The sequence below is a fragment of the Asterias rubens genome, chromosome 9 (genome assembly GCF_902459465.1).
Source record: "Asterias rubens chromosome 9, eAstRub1.3, whole genome shotgun sequence".
Taxonomy (NCBI): domain Eukaryota; kingdom Metazoa; phylum Echinodermata; class Asteroidea; order Forcipulatida; family Asteriidae; genus Asterias; species Asterias rubens.
The window spans coordinates 14,002,648-14,019,525 of record NC_047070.1 but is presented as its reverse complement, the minus strand read 5'-3'; the positions used below and the strand labels follow the sequence as shown (position 1 = coordinate 14,019,525).

The 16,878-nt window shown below is 36.8% G+C and overlaps 1 protein-coding gene and 1 long non-coding RNA gene across 4 annotated transcripts in view; both read left to right on the top strand.

Moving 5' to 3' along the window:
• LOC117294467 (protein NDRG1-like) overlaps positions 1 to 9,410 on the top strand; it is a 44,061-nt gene extending 34,651 nt beyond the window's left edge. For 2 of the 3 annotated variants that reach the window (XM_033776882.1, XM_033776883.1), the window contains exons 12-13: positions 2,827 to 2,878; positions 6,092 to 9,410. In XM_033776882.1, the coding sequence (XP_033632773.1) occupies positions 2,827 to 2,878; positions 6,092 to 6,252 (213 nt within the window). In that variant the 3' untranslated portion in view covers positions 6,253 to 9,410. Of the gene's footprint in view, positions 1 to 2,826; positions 2,879 to 3,918; positions 4,528 to 6,091 lie in introns of those variants that run through there. The other variant, XM_033776884.1, reaches the window with a different exon arrangement.
• A 913-nt stretch (positions 9,411 to 10,323) lies between these two features.
• Positions 10,324 to 16,221, top strand: LOC117294955. The gene is made up of 6 exons (XR_004519599.1): positions 10,324 to 10,405; positions 11,097 to 11,202; positions 12,288 to 12,385; positions 13,808 to 13,917; positions 15,155 to 15,292; positions 15,708 to 16,221. It is a non-coding gene; the product is annotated as an uncharacterized LOC117294955 (long non-coding RNA).
• The last annotated feature ends 657 nt before the right edge of the window (positions 16,222 to 16,878 follow it).

The following is a 16,878-nucleotide window of genomic DNA, read 5'->3' as shown; positions in this document are numbered from 1 at the left end:
ATGTCTCTAACAACTACATTGAAGGAAAATCTAATTACATAGAAGGAGGCTAGTCTAAGCTGGTGACAGTCTTAGTTAGGTGGATGGTATTTTGGCAGTCAGTGTAGCTCAGGTGGTGAGGAAATGGTAGTTGGACTTCTAGAAAGGTCGTACACTGATGCATGATGTTATTTCATGGTGGAAATGTAACAAATGAGATAAACCGGAATAAATGGTTCAAAATAAACAAGCTGATGATATTTTAAATATTTTTTACTGTACATTTTTCAGGGTAGGAAAGGACAGGTTTAGAGGCACTATTGGTAAATACTCAAAATAAAACCTAACTTGGTATCGAGTAATGGGGAGCTATTGATGGTATAAAGCATTGTGAGAAACGGCTCCCTCTGAAGTAACATAGTTTTCGAGAAAGAAGTAGTTTGTCACGGATTTGATTTTGAGACCTCAGATTTAGAATTTGAGATCTCGAAATCAAGCATCTGAACGCACTCAACTTCATGTGACAAGGGTGTTTTTTCCTGTCATTATTATCTCGCAACTTCGACGACCGATTGAGCTCAAATTTTCACAGGTTTGTTATTTTGTGCATATGTTTAGATACACCAAGTGAGAAGACTAGTCTTTGACAATTACCAATAGTGTCCACTGTCTTTAAGGGTTGGTTGTAAATCAGTATCTGAATCCTGCTGGTTGATTCATTTCCAATTGATATGAAATTTCCAAGAAAAGTTGTTATGTCAGATAGAATTCTTTCTGGATATTTATATCTTGGTAAGGAATATGCTAATAGGTTACTGACAAATAGACTATTGAGCCTTTAAGTGTCGTCTCAGTAAACACTTATATCTTGAAGATGAAAAATCAACTCTTGGGAGAAAACTCCCAACTGAGATGAACCTTTAAATTCTGGCTGCTCAACCTCTATCCCACTGGGCTTCAAATCATACTGTAAAGTACTTAATTCACCCCTGGACATACTTATAACCACACAAATCCTAATGTTTTTGACATTTCCTTTTTTGGGATGGGATCTGAAGCAATACTGCTGTAAGCCATTTTGATAAGATTAGGTTTCTGACTGTGAGTTCATTTTCTTCTGATTTCTTGAGTATTTTATGCTGGGTAAGAATTTCTCATCCTGTCTTCAAATCCCAAGAAACAGAGTCTGATAAACACATTTTCAGTCAGTCTCTTGTGTATACTGTGCACACTTAAAAGCAATCTGACCTCCTGCCAGTGTACTGTCCAGGTTTGTTTCTAGTAAAAGATGTCGTCAAAATAATATCATCTGGGAGGAGGTTTGGAACTGAATCTATTTGTAGATCCAAGAATCGGTGATGAAAGCTGAACATAAATGTCATAGGTTGTACATTTATTGGAATTCCAATTTCCTTTTGTATACTTAAGGCAAAAGGTTCAAATTGATTCAAATAAATCAAGAAACAAAGGGATGAAGATGTGAAAGTTTCTGCCAGTATCGTTCATTGTGCTGTTTGGATAAGCTTGATCACTTTGGGCACAATTTGAGTTTCTATTTGAATACTTGAACAGACTCCCAAGGCAATGATCTGGGGCATCGCAGGCTTTGCCAACAGGATGTGCCAAACCAATGTGATTAGAAAGGATTGCCATGAGTGGAAGGGACCACTAACAGTGATTTATATGTGTTCTTTAACTTGTAATCATCATACTTAAGAAGTGCAGACGTGCCAGGGGAAATTACTATTGGTGAAGTTATTTACAATTACTGTCTCAACATCCATGATTTGGTACTGCTTGCTCAGGATAACATCTTGTATAAATTGACCATTTGTTAGTTATTATGACAGTCAATTCGGCATTATGGAGATAGATTGCAAAAAGCTTTTATGGTAATGACCATTTGTGAGAGCATCAATAAAGTGCATCTTCCCGGAAAACTGAAGAACAAAATCTGAAATGTATTCCAAGGGCAATGACACGGAGATCTCATGAGTGGTGTTGACATGATGAGTTAATCAAAGATCCATATTATACAGGATTGTTAATGATAGAAAGCGTTGTTTCAATTTAGTCTAAAAGCTTAATAATAATAATAACAATAAAGAATTCTTATATGGCACATTTCACAATAACCATCTAAATGCGCTTTACATTAGCGCCCTGGTCATTGGGCCAATAACATCCCGTTAATCTTTCTCAGCTCCCTTGGGGAGTATACAGCCCGAGCTGCCTTGGCGCTCCGAAGGCTTTTTCATACACAATATCAACCTCTACCCTCGCAGGTAGAAAATTACTTATTTCTCGAAAACTACGTCACCTCAGAGGGAGCCGTTTCTCTTTTTTTAACCTCTCCACATTACTTGGTACCAAGTAAGGTTTTGTGGTAATAGTTATTTTGAGCAAATCACAATAGTGTCCACTGCCTTTAAAGGAACACGTTGCCTTGGACCTGTCGAGTTGGTCTATACAAAGCGTTTGTAACCGTTTGTTATAAAATGCATATGGTTAGAAAGAGGTTTTAAAAGTAGAATACAATGATCAACACAAATATGCCTTGAAATTGCGTGGTTTTTCCTTTTACCTTGTCAACAAACACGGTCGGCCATATAAATGGCCGACTGTGTTAGTTCGCTAAGTAAAACGAAAACCACGCAATTTCAAGGCAAATTTGTGTAGATTACTGTATTCTACTTTGACAACATCTTTCTACCCATATGCATTTTATAACAAACGGTTGCAAACGCTTTTCAAAGACCAACTCGACCGATCCAAGGCAACTTGTTCCTATAAGCAGACATTTCTCGTTCAGTTATTTAATTTTTGTTTAATGTTCTTTAATTATAGCCTGAGAAGCTAGCTGAGAGTATGCAGTATTTCATTCAAGGAATAGGTGGACGTAAGTATTGCAAGATTTACTTACAATTTACTCTCATTTCAAAATTAACAACACATTTATTACATCTATTCACAATGGGTGCGTGTGTTTAGTTTCTCTGGGTCGACCCCGGTCTGCCCAGGTACGCTCGAATAACTTTTATGGGGCTCACCCGGGTCAGCCCCCAGTGCCCAGCTTGTGGAGTGGGTCACTTAGGGTGACCTGAGTTGCATGCCGTCACCACGAGAGGGCGAGTGTGGTCCTTCGATTAGGTCTTGTCGTGGGCTCATCCGAGTGAGCACCGCAGGGTCGACCCTAAATCTGTAAACCCCTTTCTGTAATCCGCTTTTCTGTACTACTGGGGAAAATCAACTTTTCTATAAAGTAGAAATGTTTTACTTAGGAGAAGGAGCTTCCAAAATGAGGAATAGACAACATCTTTGCTTTTTTGTTAGTTCAATGGGATTTAGGGTTGTCCATTTGAAGTAGAGAATTGCCAATTTTCATATTCATGTCACTAACCTAATTCTTTTGCTCTCCCTCCATCCCTTTGTTGTTGACACTAATAATTTGTTTACCTTTGCATGGTTGACCCCTTCCCTCATCTAATATTCCGATCTGTCCTTATAATTATGTTCATATTAACGTTATGTCAATATATAATTAAGTTCTTTCTTTTCTTTTTATGTTTATATCTCTCCATCTAAACTAACCCAACTCAAAACCTTTTACTTCCATACCTTTCTGAATTCTTGCTTTTTCTTTGAACTACCTACCCATTTTCTCATTTTGCTGGTTTCTACTTCATTTTCACATCATGTTCAAACCTGGTATTGTTGATGTTTCCTGTGTCAACCGATATAATATATTTATTCTTCATTCATCTGTTATTTATAATCCTCGTTTACTTTCCATTATTTCATTTTCTATTGCTTGCATGCATGTTGATGCTTATTTGTTTTTCATCATAAACCGGACAAATTTGGCATCTTTCATGCACCCATACCACACTTCCCCCAATCTGCCCCCCCCCTTCTCTCCTTTGAACTTGTCCAAGCCAGTCTCTTCAATTCCCCTGGCTAGACTTGGAAGGAAAGCTTCTCTGGGAGAAACGCCTAAAATCCCTCGCCAATGCAGTATGGATTATGGACTGTGATTGGTCCTCTTGACCACCAGGATGCCTGATCACCCAATTAGCATAGGTCTTATATATTGACATTCCTTGGGCTTAGACTAGATGCGCTTAGAGGCTTTTGCATTAGGCGCTTTACAAATGTCTTATTATATTATTATTATTATTATTATTATTATTATTATTTACATGTATATAATTTCCAAAGTTAAGTCAACATTGTACTTGATTCAGCGCACCTTAAGGGATCTGGGTACTTTTTGTAACACAAATCATATAACCACAGATTTACATTCAACTTACTCAGTTAGCTAGTAGAAATGAGTACTAAAACAAGTCACACAAATATTTATCGTCTCACTCCAGAAAATTATTTTGCAAGTAAAAAGGTATTAACCAGTTATGGTTATGTTATGGTAAGATACCAAAACTGGTTAATACCTTTTTACACTAAAATAGCTGTTGTGACATTGTTTTACTCATTTCTCAAAATCTACAGCACCTCAGCAAGTGATATTTTAAGGAAAGCTTTCTATTGTCATTATCTTCAAAATGATAAAGTTTTATGTAAATCTGTGGACATTGTGTCAAAAGTACCCAGACCCTTCAACATGTTGTTTCATCACAAACGTCTCTCGTATTTCTTTGGTCAATAGCTTTTTTTATTGAATCATTGGCAGTTGTGTCTCTAAAATTCAAGGAAATTAACTTAACTAAATAAGATGTCTTAAGAAGTTGTATTAATATGAAGTCTTGGTAAGATGTCTCAATAAGATGTCTCGATAAGATGTCTTGATAAGTTATCTTGATATCGATTGATAAGATTTTGGTTTGCATAGCTGTGTGGATAAGTACAATTCATCTAGAATACTAGGTGATGCTTGCTCATTGTAGTCTAGATATATGAATTTGCTTCTGACAATGTGCAGAATAGTTTCATGCTTGTTTCCCTATGAGGACGGCATCCAATTCAAAGAGACACTTCACACAGGGAAATTGACTCAGCAGTAAAGGGGTACCAGCCTAAATGCCTAGTGATACTGTACTATTCGTGACTATTTCCTTTCTTATTGACGTCAGTTTGGGAGAGAAAAAGCAAACTCTCTACCAACGAGCTCTGTGAAATGTGACCGTGTTTGAAATTGAAGCTACTGCTGTGGTTGACTTGCGCTCATTATTGAATGTATTCATTTTACAAACCTTTTTCATAAAGCACAAAATCATTCATAGCACCTTCATAATCTATGTACATGTATCTTAAATGAACACACTGCCTTGGATCGGTCGAGTTGGTCTTTGAAAAGCGTTTGCTATAAAATGCATATGGTTAGAAAGATCATTTAAAAGTAGAATACAATGATCCACACAAATTTGCCTTGAAATTGCGTGGTTTTCCTTTTACTTTGCGAACTAACACGGTCGGCCATTATGGGAGTCAAACATTTGACTCCCATAAATCGCCGACCGTGTTAGTAGACGAGGTAACAACTTGCGAACTAACACGGATGGCTTCTCAAGCCTAGATAGTCACTGTACAGGCCTGTATCTTCAGTATGGAGATGCAAGACATAGAGTCATGTACACCGCAATTAAGGCCAGGATAAGGCCAAGAAAGCATACACTCATTGGGACTCCACATATCTCAATCCATCTCACTGTTTCAGTCAATTGGTCCGACATTGTAAATATCTACGGTTAATCTTTCATTTTATCCTTAATGGAATGTATGTAATACAGCACTTATTATAGGAAAGAGAAACTTCACTATGATGACAAGTATATATCAAAAAAGCCTGTCAATGGTTGATAAAATCATCTCAGTATTCCTAATGCTTTACAAACTACTTGGTTTCTTAAAGTGGTATTAAAGTATTGTTCATGCTGATTTAGAATTGCTTGATCTGATCTTGCTGTGGGGAGGTTGGGTGAAAGGTAGGAGGTTGCAAAACTTTGAATTGGAAATACCCCCTTGATGCTTGCATCCAGATTATAGTATGGAATGATCATTGAATATTAATTGCAGTATTATCATGTAGTGCTGTAGTGTGCTTCATATTCTTCATTAAAAAGAGTGCTTTGTTTTGTGTTTGTGTTGCATGCAGTACCGTCGCTCCCGCTGACCCGTTTAGGCCGAGCAGCATCCCTCGGTGAAACCCCTAAAGAGAAGCGTTCCCACAGCATGAGTATGTCTGAAATGGACCAGCCCCACGCGGATCATCACTTGAAGTCAGCTGATCATGAGACCGCTGCAGCGGCAAAGTGAAGCCATTCAATAAAGCCAATCCCTGTTTCATTTGATTGAATGCCGGGTAACGTGTGGACATCTATAAAGTGTCAAAAGCAACTTGTCCACAAAATAAACAAAAATGAACAATTAAAGATAAAGTAAGAGTCTGGCATTTTCAATTTATACAAAGTGGCATTTGAAAGAATTTTGGTTCGTACTTTGTATGTTTACCTCAACCCCATTTTGTTTATGCATATTATGAAGAGTTGGTATGCTTGAGCTGCCACATCACACAACAGGATCAATGTCTTCAAATTCATCAAATCATACATCAAGAAAAGGGCTCAAGAAGTTTGTATTTTTCCAAAAATTCATAAGCGCCATCTTTAAGAGAATATGCACTTCTGTAAATACTCTCTAAATGAGTCTACAAAAAGCCTGGTAGAATACCAAAACAGTATCTCGAAACATCTTTATTGTTGGTTTAAAAAATGATGAGGTTATCATAACTGGTGAACCAGGATTGCAACTCTCATCATCGATTGAACATCATATTACAATTCAATCCTTGATTTGAATAATGATTCTGGATTCATTTCTCGTCACTGTCCAGAAAAGAGTTTGGTCCTGTTGTGTTAGATGTGTTGCTTGATTTTAAGTTTCACATAGACAATTCTTTCTATTTCACTTCTTCGGTTTGATGTTACCATATTTCTGTTATTTCAATTTTAGTCCATTTATTTGTCTGTTTTGCCAACCATTTTGTGCCGATCCTGCACGTGTTCTGATTTGACATTCCTTGAGTGTTTTAGGTTTTGTTGTCGTGTAAGCGATTGAAAATGTATTCATCGTAGCTTCATGTTCCTTAAAAAAAAATGAATTATTACATCTCATTGCCAAATTATATAGTTTACAAATAGTTTTATAAAATAACAAAAAGAAAGTTCTATTTACATTGGAAGTTTTATTGTGAAACAAAATATAAACAAACTTTAAAAGTACACTGTGTCTTAAGGAAGACAGAAATGAAATATTTTGAACAATATAATTTGTTGTACTGTGAAGTATTTTGATGGTTGTTTTTAAAATCTGAAGTTTCCTAAAGACAAATTGCAGGAAAACAGGTGAAAAATAATTCATAGTGAATTGTTTTTATTTTTATTTTTAAATTTTTATCTGAAATGTGAGAAACAGTTCATGGCAATATACCGATGATGCAATAATTGCCCAATTGGTCAGACCAGGCTTAGTTCAAAACTAAGTGTCATCGAGTACAATTCTTCTGAAATTTCGTTTTCTGAATTTGTTTTTATTACATTGTGTTTAAATTGTATGTATCAACAGCGAAAAGGTACAGTGATGGATTCTAGCGAACATATATCTTTGTAGACGTTTAGCAGTTTGAAGTGAAATTACTAATGGGTCAACTTAACGAACCTCATTGCTCCATACCACTGTGTGTTAAAACCCTACCAGGCAGAAACCCATGCTCTGTGTTGCTCAAGCCAGTTTTATTTAGCTAATTTTAGATCACCCAAAATGTCATTTATTGCTTTGTATTGTAGAAATTGTAAAGGTATGAATTGGATTGATTTTTCTCTACGCACATGTTGTTATTGGTGTTTAAGAAGCACATTTCATATGTAGAACTTTACGTTGTGTGCAAAGCAAAGTAGAAATGTACTAACTTCAAGACAACACTGAGTGGGATTTAAAATTCAGGTTTCCACAAAGTCCCACAAGTATTATCAAGCAATCCTTGTCAAGCCGTAAATAGTCTCCAAAAAACTATACAAGGTTACCATTAATGACTTGTCCACAAGTCTAGCATTACATGAGATTATTTGTGAGTCGATTGTACTGTGGAATTTCTTAAAGATATGTTTATGATGAATTTATCTTTAGCTTTGTATAATTTTTTAACCCGAAAGGCAAATTCACTGTATGGTTATGATTTCATTAGTTATTATCTTAGATTTGTTTTTAAAATGTCGCTTGCTTTGTAGAGGCTTATTGCACTTGATTGTGTGATAGAATCCTGCTGAGCATTTAATTAACTGCTTAGCTTGGCATATTTTATCTCGGATTTATGGGGATCTTAATGATTTGGTCAGAAATTGTATGAGAAATTAGAGAAATTGTTTAACTTCAAACCTTCAAACATTTGATTTCATGTCAAAATGGAACACTGTTTGTATATGTTGCTGAAGTTGATTATTCATACATAGACCCATTTATCAACTAGACTTCCATCCACTTTAAACCCAAATAGACTGGTATTCAGTCACTTATGTTTCTTTGGAAGATAAGAGGGTAAGATATGAGATAAGAAATTATGTTATTCTCCAGACGTTTGAGTTGTTCTTTGTAAATTGTACCAACTTAAAAGTGTGATAGATTATACAACAATCAAATACACAAGAGTTTGATCCAATATTATTGCAGAATGGTAAAGATTTATTTTAACATCTGTAAGCAAAGGTTGTTGGGTCGATTCCAAACCCACAATATGCCTGTGGTTTTCACACAGATCTCAGGGAAGTAATACACACACTTTCCTTTTTCTAAGAATTAGCTAATAGGTCTGCCACCTCAACATTTGATGTTCAACAAGTTGGCATTCAATATCTTAGATACCGATACTAATAAATAACCCCATCTCCTTAAACATCTTCTTAGATGTCTTCTTTAAATATTTGCCATTTTCTAATAGTTTAATTGTTTTAAACAAAATCTTTTCAAAGACAATTATGTTTAACTTTTATTTGTCCAATCTGCAAAGGAATAGATGGTTTTTACAGATTTTGTAACATAAATCTCAAAAGTTATTGTTGTAAGTTGTGAAAAAAATACAAAAAAGATAAACCACAAAAAATAATAACGAAATACAGGTTTATTTGTTTAAAATTCAATGGATGTTTATTAAAAACTGATTAATTAATCAAGTTGCTTGTTAATAATATTGAGTTTAACTGAGATGACCATACTTGTAAAGTCCATCTTTCAATATGGACAAGACAAATGACTGTAGAATTGTTGGTTGACAAATATTGTGTTATGGGACATTGTGGTTATTCTAAGAGATTAATGTAGTTATAATTGCTATGAATAAATGTAGTTTGTTAAATGAACCGATCTATTGAATGCATCTAAAACAAAAATTAATAAAAAACTATTTTCATCATTCCAACTTTTGAATTAAGTTGGTCTAGTCTGTTGTATTGTCAGAGAAATAGTCTTGGTTTGCGTTGGGCGCAACCTCTGGTGGCCCGGATGAGTGAGGTACCTATAGCCCCTTCAAATGGAAATGGAGGTGAGTGGAGCTGGACTTAAATGCGTGGTAATGGCCTAGGCTGTATTTCTTAAAGATGTTAAGCAGTAGCACAACAAAAATATGCTTACTAATAAAATTTAGAATAAGGTTCCCAGCCTCAATACCATGTAGGCCTATCAAGTATAAAGTTGCCGGGTATATCCTTCTCATTTCTGCTAAGCACGCAATCATTAGGAAGGCCTTGGGCTCAATTTCAGGAAGCTTATAAGCAGAAAATTCTGTTAGCAAATTTCTTGACAAAGCAAGAATAAACCAGGGTACCAGTTGCTGTAATGGTAAATGTATTTGTACTTTTGTTGAAGCAACAGTTTTTTTGTTTTTGTGCTTAGCATGTTTGATGTGCTTACGGGCTTTATGAGATTGTGTCCAGAGTGGTGGATGGCTGCTGTTGATTGACCAAGCCAAAGGTAAAGGTCCTTAACAGCAGCAAGCCACCAACCAAGGTCATTAATACACAGTGAAGACCCATTCCCCACACTGTTATTACCATTATTAATTAACAAACGATAAAATTATAATATTCATCAAAATTTGCGTTTGAGGTGTGCTACTTGCAGATGATATCAAACTCTAGATCCAACCCCCCTCGACCCCCACACCCCTCCTCTGATAAAAACTCATGACCCCAAACCGTCGGTGACCAATAATGTGTTGTCCAATGAGAACACTTTGCTTTTGTTATGCAAATTTATTAGTTGTTTGTGAAAGCCCGGCCCCCTTGCAAGATCACATGACACAAGGCTAGCCGCCATTTTTAAAGACATACTGATTGAGTCAGAAGTTGCTGTGGCTTGTTCTCAAATAATTCAAGTTTTTACCGAATTCTGAGGACACAACTTCCACAAAACTGTAATGGTGAGTTGCTTATTTGATTGTGATAATGCTGGTTTTATGTTATAAGTTTTCTTATTAAGAATTTGAAGATACGTGAGGGGTAACTTTGACCCCGATGTCAATTCCAACTCCGAACTTGTTGAGCGGGTGCCGGGGAGCACGCTGCCGGGGAAGTGCGTCCGAACCCCGGCACGTGGTTGGTAGTAGGACACACAAGCCTCCGTTGCACTGTGATTTCGGTCACTTCGTACCCAAGTCACTTCGTATCCTGGGTATAAAGCTTCTCAACATTGCGAAAAGATTTCGGATAATTTTCCGTATGGCGCCACCACTTTTTCACTCATTTTTACAAAAAGGGATATATCAATCAAGTAAATAACTTCCTATTATATTATTTCATATCGAATGAAAAAGTGGTGGCGCCATACGGAAACTTTTCCAAGATTTCCAATTAATTCTTGTTAATATTCTTTTACCCAGTTTAAGAAGCTGAAATTCGGGCATACATTCTTTATTGTTCGTGTCCATAATAATTAACAATAAATAACAGTCACTGGTTCCGGATCACTCGCTTCAATTTATGTTTTTTTGTCAATCTCTTCAACAAAAGTCGATCAGTCTATCTTTGTTTTGCTCTTTGTTCAAGCGCCTTGAAGACCTCATTGGTAGATATTCCCTTTTATATAATTGTTTTTATTGTCTTTACATTTAGGTTAGCTGCAGACTCACTGTCAGATGAAGTCCAACCTCTTCAGAGGTAGCTGCATGATGGAGATACAGCCCAGCTTGTGATTCAATGATGACTGCACCAACAGAAGGTAAATAGATGAACAAGCATTTTGAGATACATCAAAAGATATTGGACATCCAGTCATCCAGTTTAATGATAATAGTCTCTGAGGAAAATATGTAACACGACCAACTAGGTTTATTCCCGGATTCAACTTCTTATCACTGGTCATTCTGAAATATTTTGAAATAATTATTGCTATGTTTTAGACTGCTTGTCACAATGAAATCATGATTTAACCGTGCAAAGACAATAAATGCTTTAGTTATTTTATCTCTTCTGAGAAATTGTAGGAAATTCAATTTCTCTTGAATTTGCTTAACCTTGGCTGTAAGCTTTACCTCCCATGTCAAATAATAATAATATCAAAGTCTTATATAGCGCACGTATCTACCAAACAAGGTACTCAAGGCGCCCAGTATGTACAGAAAGATTTATAGGTTATTGCAGCGATGAATTCTGAGACCGTATTATTAAGCACCTTATAAGGGTTTACAAGGTGCTACGGGGCATACAGCAGCCGCAGGAACACCGGGGCGAACCCCTTCTCTTTTCGATAAGTGACTGGGTTCTTTTACATGCGTTACACAACACATGGGCCAACGGCTTTACATCCCAACCGATGGACGAAGCAATGGTTAAATGTCTTGCTTAAGGACACAAGTGTCACGGCTGGGGATTTGAACCAACACTCTGCTGATCAGAAACACCAGAGTTTGAACTCGGTGGTCTTAACCACCCAGCCACGACACAATAGTAATAGCGTGTCAATTTCTCATATTAATTAGTTGTGTGACAAAACAGTTGCCAGGAAATTGGTAGATTTCCTTTTTTCGTGACAAATGTACATTAAACTGTAATTGTAAAATGTTATAGAAAACCTGCACCAATGTTAAAGTACACAGAGATCCACCCCCAAAGGAGTGATATCGTCACTGAAACCCCACAAAACAATTTATACACCCCCAGGGGGAAATTATGCCATCTTTGAAACGTGTAGTGTTTGGTACCACAAGCTGCCTTTATGGTGTTCTCTTTTGTTTCTGCAACTAAAGCAAAACAATAACACACCCCTTTCACAGAATGTTGTTTATATTTTGTTCCCATCTGCAGACACTCTATTGACAGATGAAGTCTACCTCTCCAGAAGAAGATACATGATTGGAATGCAGCCCAGCTTCAAGATTCAATGATGTCTTCTTCATCGACAGGTAAATTTATAAACCTTTAAAGACACTGGACACTATAAGTATTTGTCAAAGACCAGTCTTCTCACTTGGTGTATCTCAATATATGCATAAAATAACAAACCTGTGAATTAGCTCAATTGTCGTCAAAGTTGCGAGATAATAATGAAAGAAAAAACACCCTTGTTACACGAATGTGTGCTTTCAGATGCGTAATTTCGAGACCTCCATTTCTAAATCTGAGGTCTCGAAATCAAATTCCATGAAAATAACTTCTTTATCAAAAATTACGTTACTTCAGAGGTTGCTGTTTCTCACAATGTTTTATATTATCAACCTGTCCCCAATACTCGTTACCAAGTGAGGGTTTATGCTAATAATTATTTTTAGTAATTACCAACAGTGTCCACTGCCTTCAACTTGAGAGTTTGTTAAAATTTGATGTTGTTTTGTAACCACTACCACTGGGTGTTGTGGCACTTGTGTCCTTTTGAAGAGAAGGACACATCTGCTTCATTCTCTCAGGCCTCAACCTTTAGCTTTAGAGGGGCAAGGCCACTTGGCCTCAAACACTCTAAAAAAGAAAGGGGCACCAAGGCCAACTGGAAGGGCACCAAGGCCACTGGTAGTGGTGGGTCACAAACATTAATCCAGTACAAGCCTTGGACACCAGCGAAATAGCCAGGGGAAAAACATAGACTGTATCCAGCCCCCGGCCGCGCGCCTCCCCCGCCCCATCCGCTACAAATACAGATCTCAATAGACAAAATCAGTGCGAAAATGCGTAATTTAGTGTAGGGACTTGTAGCGAGTTTATACATTGGAGTAGTCTGGTGCTGCGTTCTTAACAGTAAACAGCTCAACTACGTTTGATATGGTTACCATGCCACGTTCTCGACACATTTTTTATTGCACAGAAAAACATTGTGAAAACTAGTGTGCGGGATCGTACGTTCCGAATTTTACCTCCATATAAATTAAATGGATCACAATGTTAACATTAAATAACATTTTCGAATAAATAATGTTATGGAATCAATGGAAAAGGGCACAACGGCCAAGTGGCCGTAAGGTACGTGATTTTTAAAAGGGCTTCACGGCAATTCGCTGGGGCATCGCGGCACTGGCCGCTGGGGGCCGCTGTAGAGGTCGAGGCCTGTTCTCTTGAATGTGCATACAGCTGTAGGTCTTGTTGTTTGTAACACATGTAAAAGAACAAAGAACACTCGCAGTGAAAGGGGGGCTTGCATCTGTGTGTGTGATATGGTTTGGCGGCAAGTTTACGCCACCATGATTTGCTTCCCTCATCAGTGCTTTGAAAGCTCACATAATAGTTTCCTTTTGAAAAATCCTCAAGCTTCCTTTATATCTTTTTTTAAACACCTTATAAACCTAATCAGTAGTTTCCCTTTCACAAAATATTGTTTATATTTTATTCCAATTTAGGCTATAGCTACAGACACACCATTGTCATATGAAGTCTACCTCTCCAGAAGTAGATGCTTGATGGGAATACAGCCCAGCTAAGAACTCAACAATGTCTTCCCCATCAACAGGTAAATTTACGAAAAAGCATCAATTTGAAATGTATTAGAGAGTTGATTTGGGATATTTTGATAATAATAGGCTTTGAGCATGATTTGAAGTAATTATTTTTTCCTGGTATGAAAAATCTCTAATTTGAAACCACCGTGAAATCTCAATGAAGAGCAGGATTTGGATTTAATTCAAGGAAATATTTCTCTTTCACCCATGCCTGAAAGGCACTGGACACTATTGTTAATTTTCGAAGACATGTCTTCTCACTTGGTGTATCTCAACATATATGCATAAAATAACAAACCTATGAAAATTTGAGCTCAATTGGTCGTCAAAGTGCGAGATAATAATTAAAGAAAACACCCTTGTCACATGAAGTTGTGTGCTTTCAAAATCTAATTCTGAGGTCTCAAATGGTCTCAAATGAAATTTGTGGAAAGTTACTTCTTTCTCGAAAACCACCGGTACATGTATGTTATTTCAGAGGGAGCCGGTTCTCACAATGTTTTACACTAGCAACAGCTCCCCATTACTCGTTACCAAGTAAGGATTTATGCCAATAATTATTTTTTTAGTAATAACCAATTGTTTCCATTGACTTTAAGGGAATTGCAGTTCCAAATTACAAGAGTGGCCTCCACGATTTCCACCCTGATTTCCATCCAAGCCCAGACCTCTTTAATTGGTGAATAATTCTCTGGAAGGTCATTTCTCACTTCCCCCCTCCCCCCCCCCCCCTCCATGGCCTCATGAGGGTTTAGGCTCTACTCCAAATGTAAACATTGGTTTATATCCACATTGTGCTAAACAGTACATTGCTGACCTGAAACAAGGTGAAACCAAACTGCTGACCAATTAACCATCTATTAGGTTGACTTCCCCTCACTAAACAGTTATCTATCTTGCTGTGGGCATAAACAAGGACACAGTGAAATCTTGGTGAATACTCCTTGAATTCAATATTCTGTTATCCCCTTTCCCTATATCAATATCTTTACTTCCAATGTATACATGTATATTGGATGTATAGAAATTGATCTTGGTTATTTCATGTGATTATTACATCTCAAACAAACATTATAATTTTTGTTTTACCCTCCGTTGATCGGTTCTAAGAATTAATGGTTAGTGTGACCATTGATTGATGAATGGGAAAAGGATGATCTCAAATTACATTTGTGTTCCATTATTCATTAATTATTCATTAACATTTTGTAAAGCGTACTTAAACATGATTTTGTTCTTTGTTTGCAGGACACAGTGATGGTTGTCATCTCCAAAGAGATCTACTCATTAACAACCAAGGAGGGGTACGGGTCTGAGACCTGCAGTTGATGAGCTTCCTCGTGTATAACGAGTCTGGAAAATGAACTACTCTCTTCTTGATAAAAGGTAAGGCAAACTCCTGAACATTGAAGCAGTTGTTAGTTCCTCATAAATTTATCCTAGTTTCCTTGATTCAAACAAATTTCTTATTATAGTTTCCCCTTGGTTTGGGCGTGGGGAAGGGCAACCAAGGGACAATTTCAGGGCGTTTGAATATATGATTTCCACCGTATCAAAAATATTGGCAAGCCTGATTAGTACAAACTAAACTGGTAGTCTGGAGTGTGAAGACAGCCAATTAGGGCTAGATTGATCAGTTGGTGGTGCACAGGGTTTTGTTGGGCTCTAGCAAATTTGTCTTTGTTCTACCCAAAATGATGACAAATTTACTCTGTAAGTTTCCTTTGTGGATTATTATTTGATAGAATAAGATTTTGTTTTAACTAATGTGTTGTTGATTTTATTTGTTTGTATTTTGAAGGTGTGTCATTTGCAGATGATATCTACCTGTCAATTCTCGAGACCTGCAACAGTGCCCACTAAGTGTCAAACAACAGAACAGAGGTATATGTAAAATCCCTGTGGGTGTTTTTCACTAACATCAAAAAGTGGTCTGTTTTTGCAGCACTTATACAAACAGAATACCTCACATGCCACAACATTGATGGGGATTTTATGCGGACACCAGTCTAACCCATTTTGAGTGGTTCGTCCCTTCAGATTGATTACAGATTTAAAAAATAGGAAACATGTTTATGATTAACAACACCCTTTATTTATATAGATAATTCAGAACATTCCTGAAAGCATACCACCTATATGATGAATTATAAAGTTGGTTGTATGGTACAGATATGGATGTGTTGTGTAGTTGAAGATCGAAATGCAAAATAAAACATTATAGTTTTGTGTAACACTAAATATATAGTTTGTAGTGAATATTTTTGAGATGTAATGCTGAAAAACAAGAGTTTACCGAACTCTCGTCTTTCAAATTTTTTTTTGTAATTAAAACAAACTTTATTTAAGAAGTCAAGTAAACATTTATGGTTCTTGAGTAAATTTATACCACCAGAGGAGGGCCTGGGCAACTTCATGGCGCTGCTTAGCGGTAGCAGAAAATTTTGCTAAGGTACAAGCGTATTTCACAGGTTAGCAGAAAAATTGGGCGGCCATATTGCGCGTTTACTATGGACTTGCATTCTGACGTCATTTAATTTTGTGCGGTAAGCACCAGAAAGTAAGCACGCTTTTCGTGTGCTTATGGTTAGCAGCGCTATGAAATGGAAATCACACAGTAAGCTCAAAATCGGCCACTCAGCAGCGCTATGAAATTGGGCCCAGGTCAATTGGTTTTCAGTAGCATTTCATAGCACTACAACCTTAAAGGCTTCAGGGTTTTTAGGGGAGCAATCTATACTGGAAACATAAAATATTGTTAAGGCATTTAAAACATCAAGTAATTGTGGATAAACAACTTGTTGACTTTATTTGTAAGATTTAAGACAGTTTAGTTAAAGGAATATTACAGAATTGGTTTTTGCTGACAAAACAGTTGCTGGCAGTTAAAGCAGTTTATGTAATCCACCATATTCATAACTTGACAAACCTGTAGAAGTTTTAAGATCGATCGGCCATCTGGGTCACGAGAG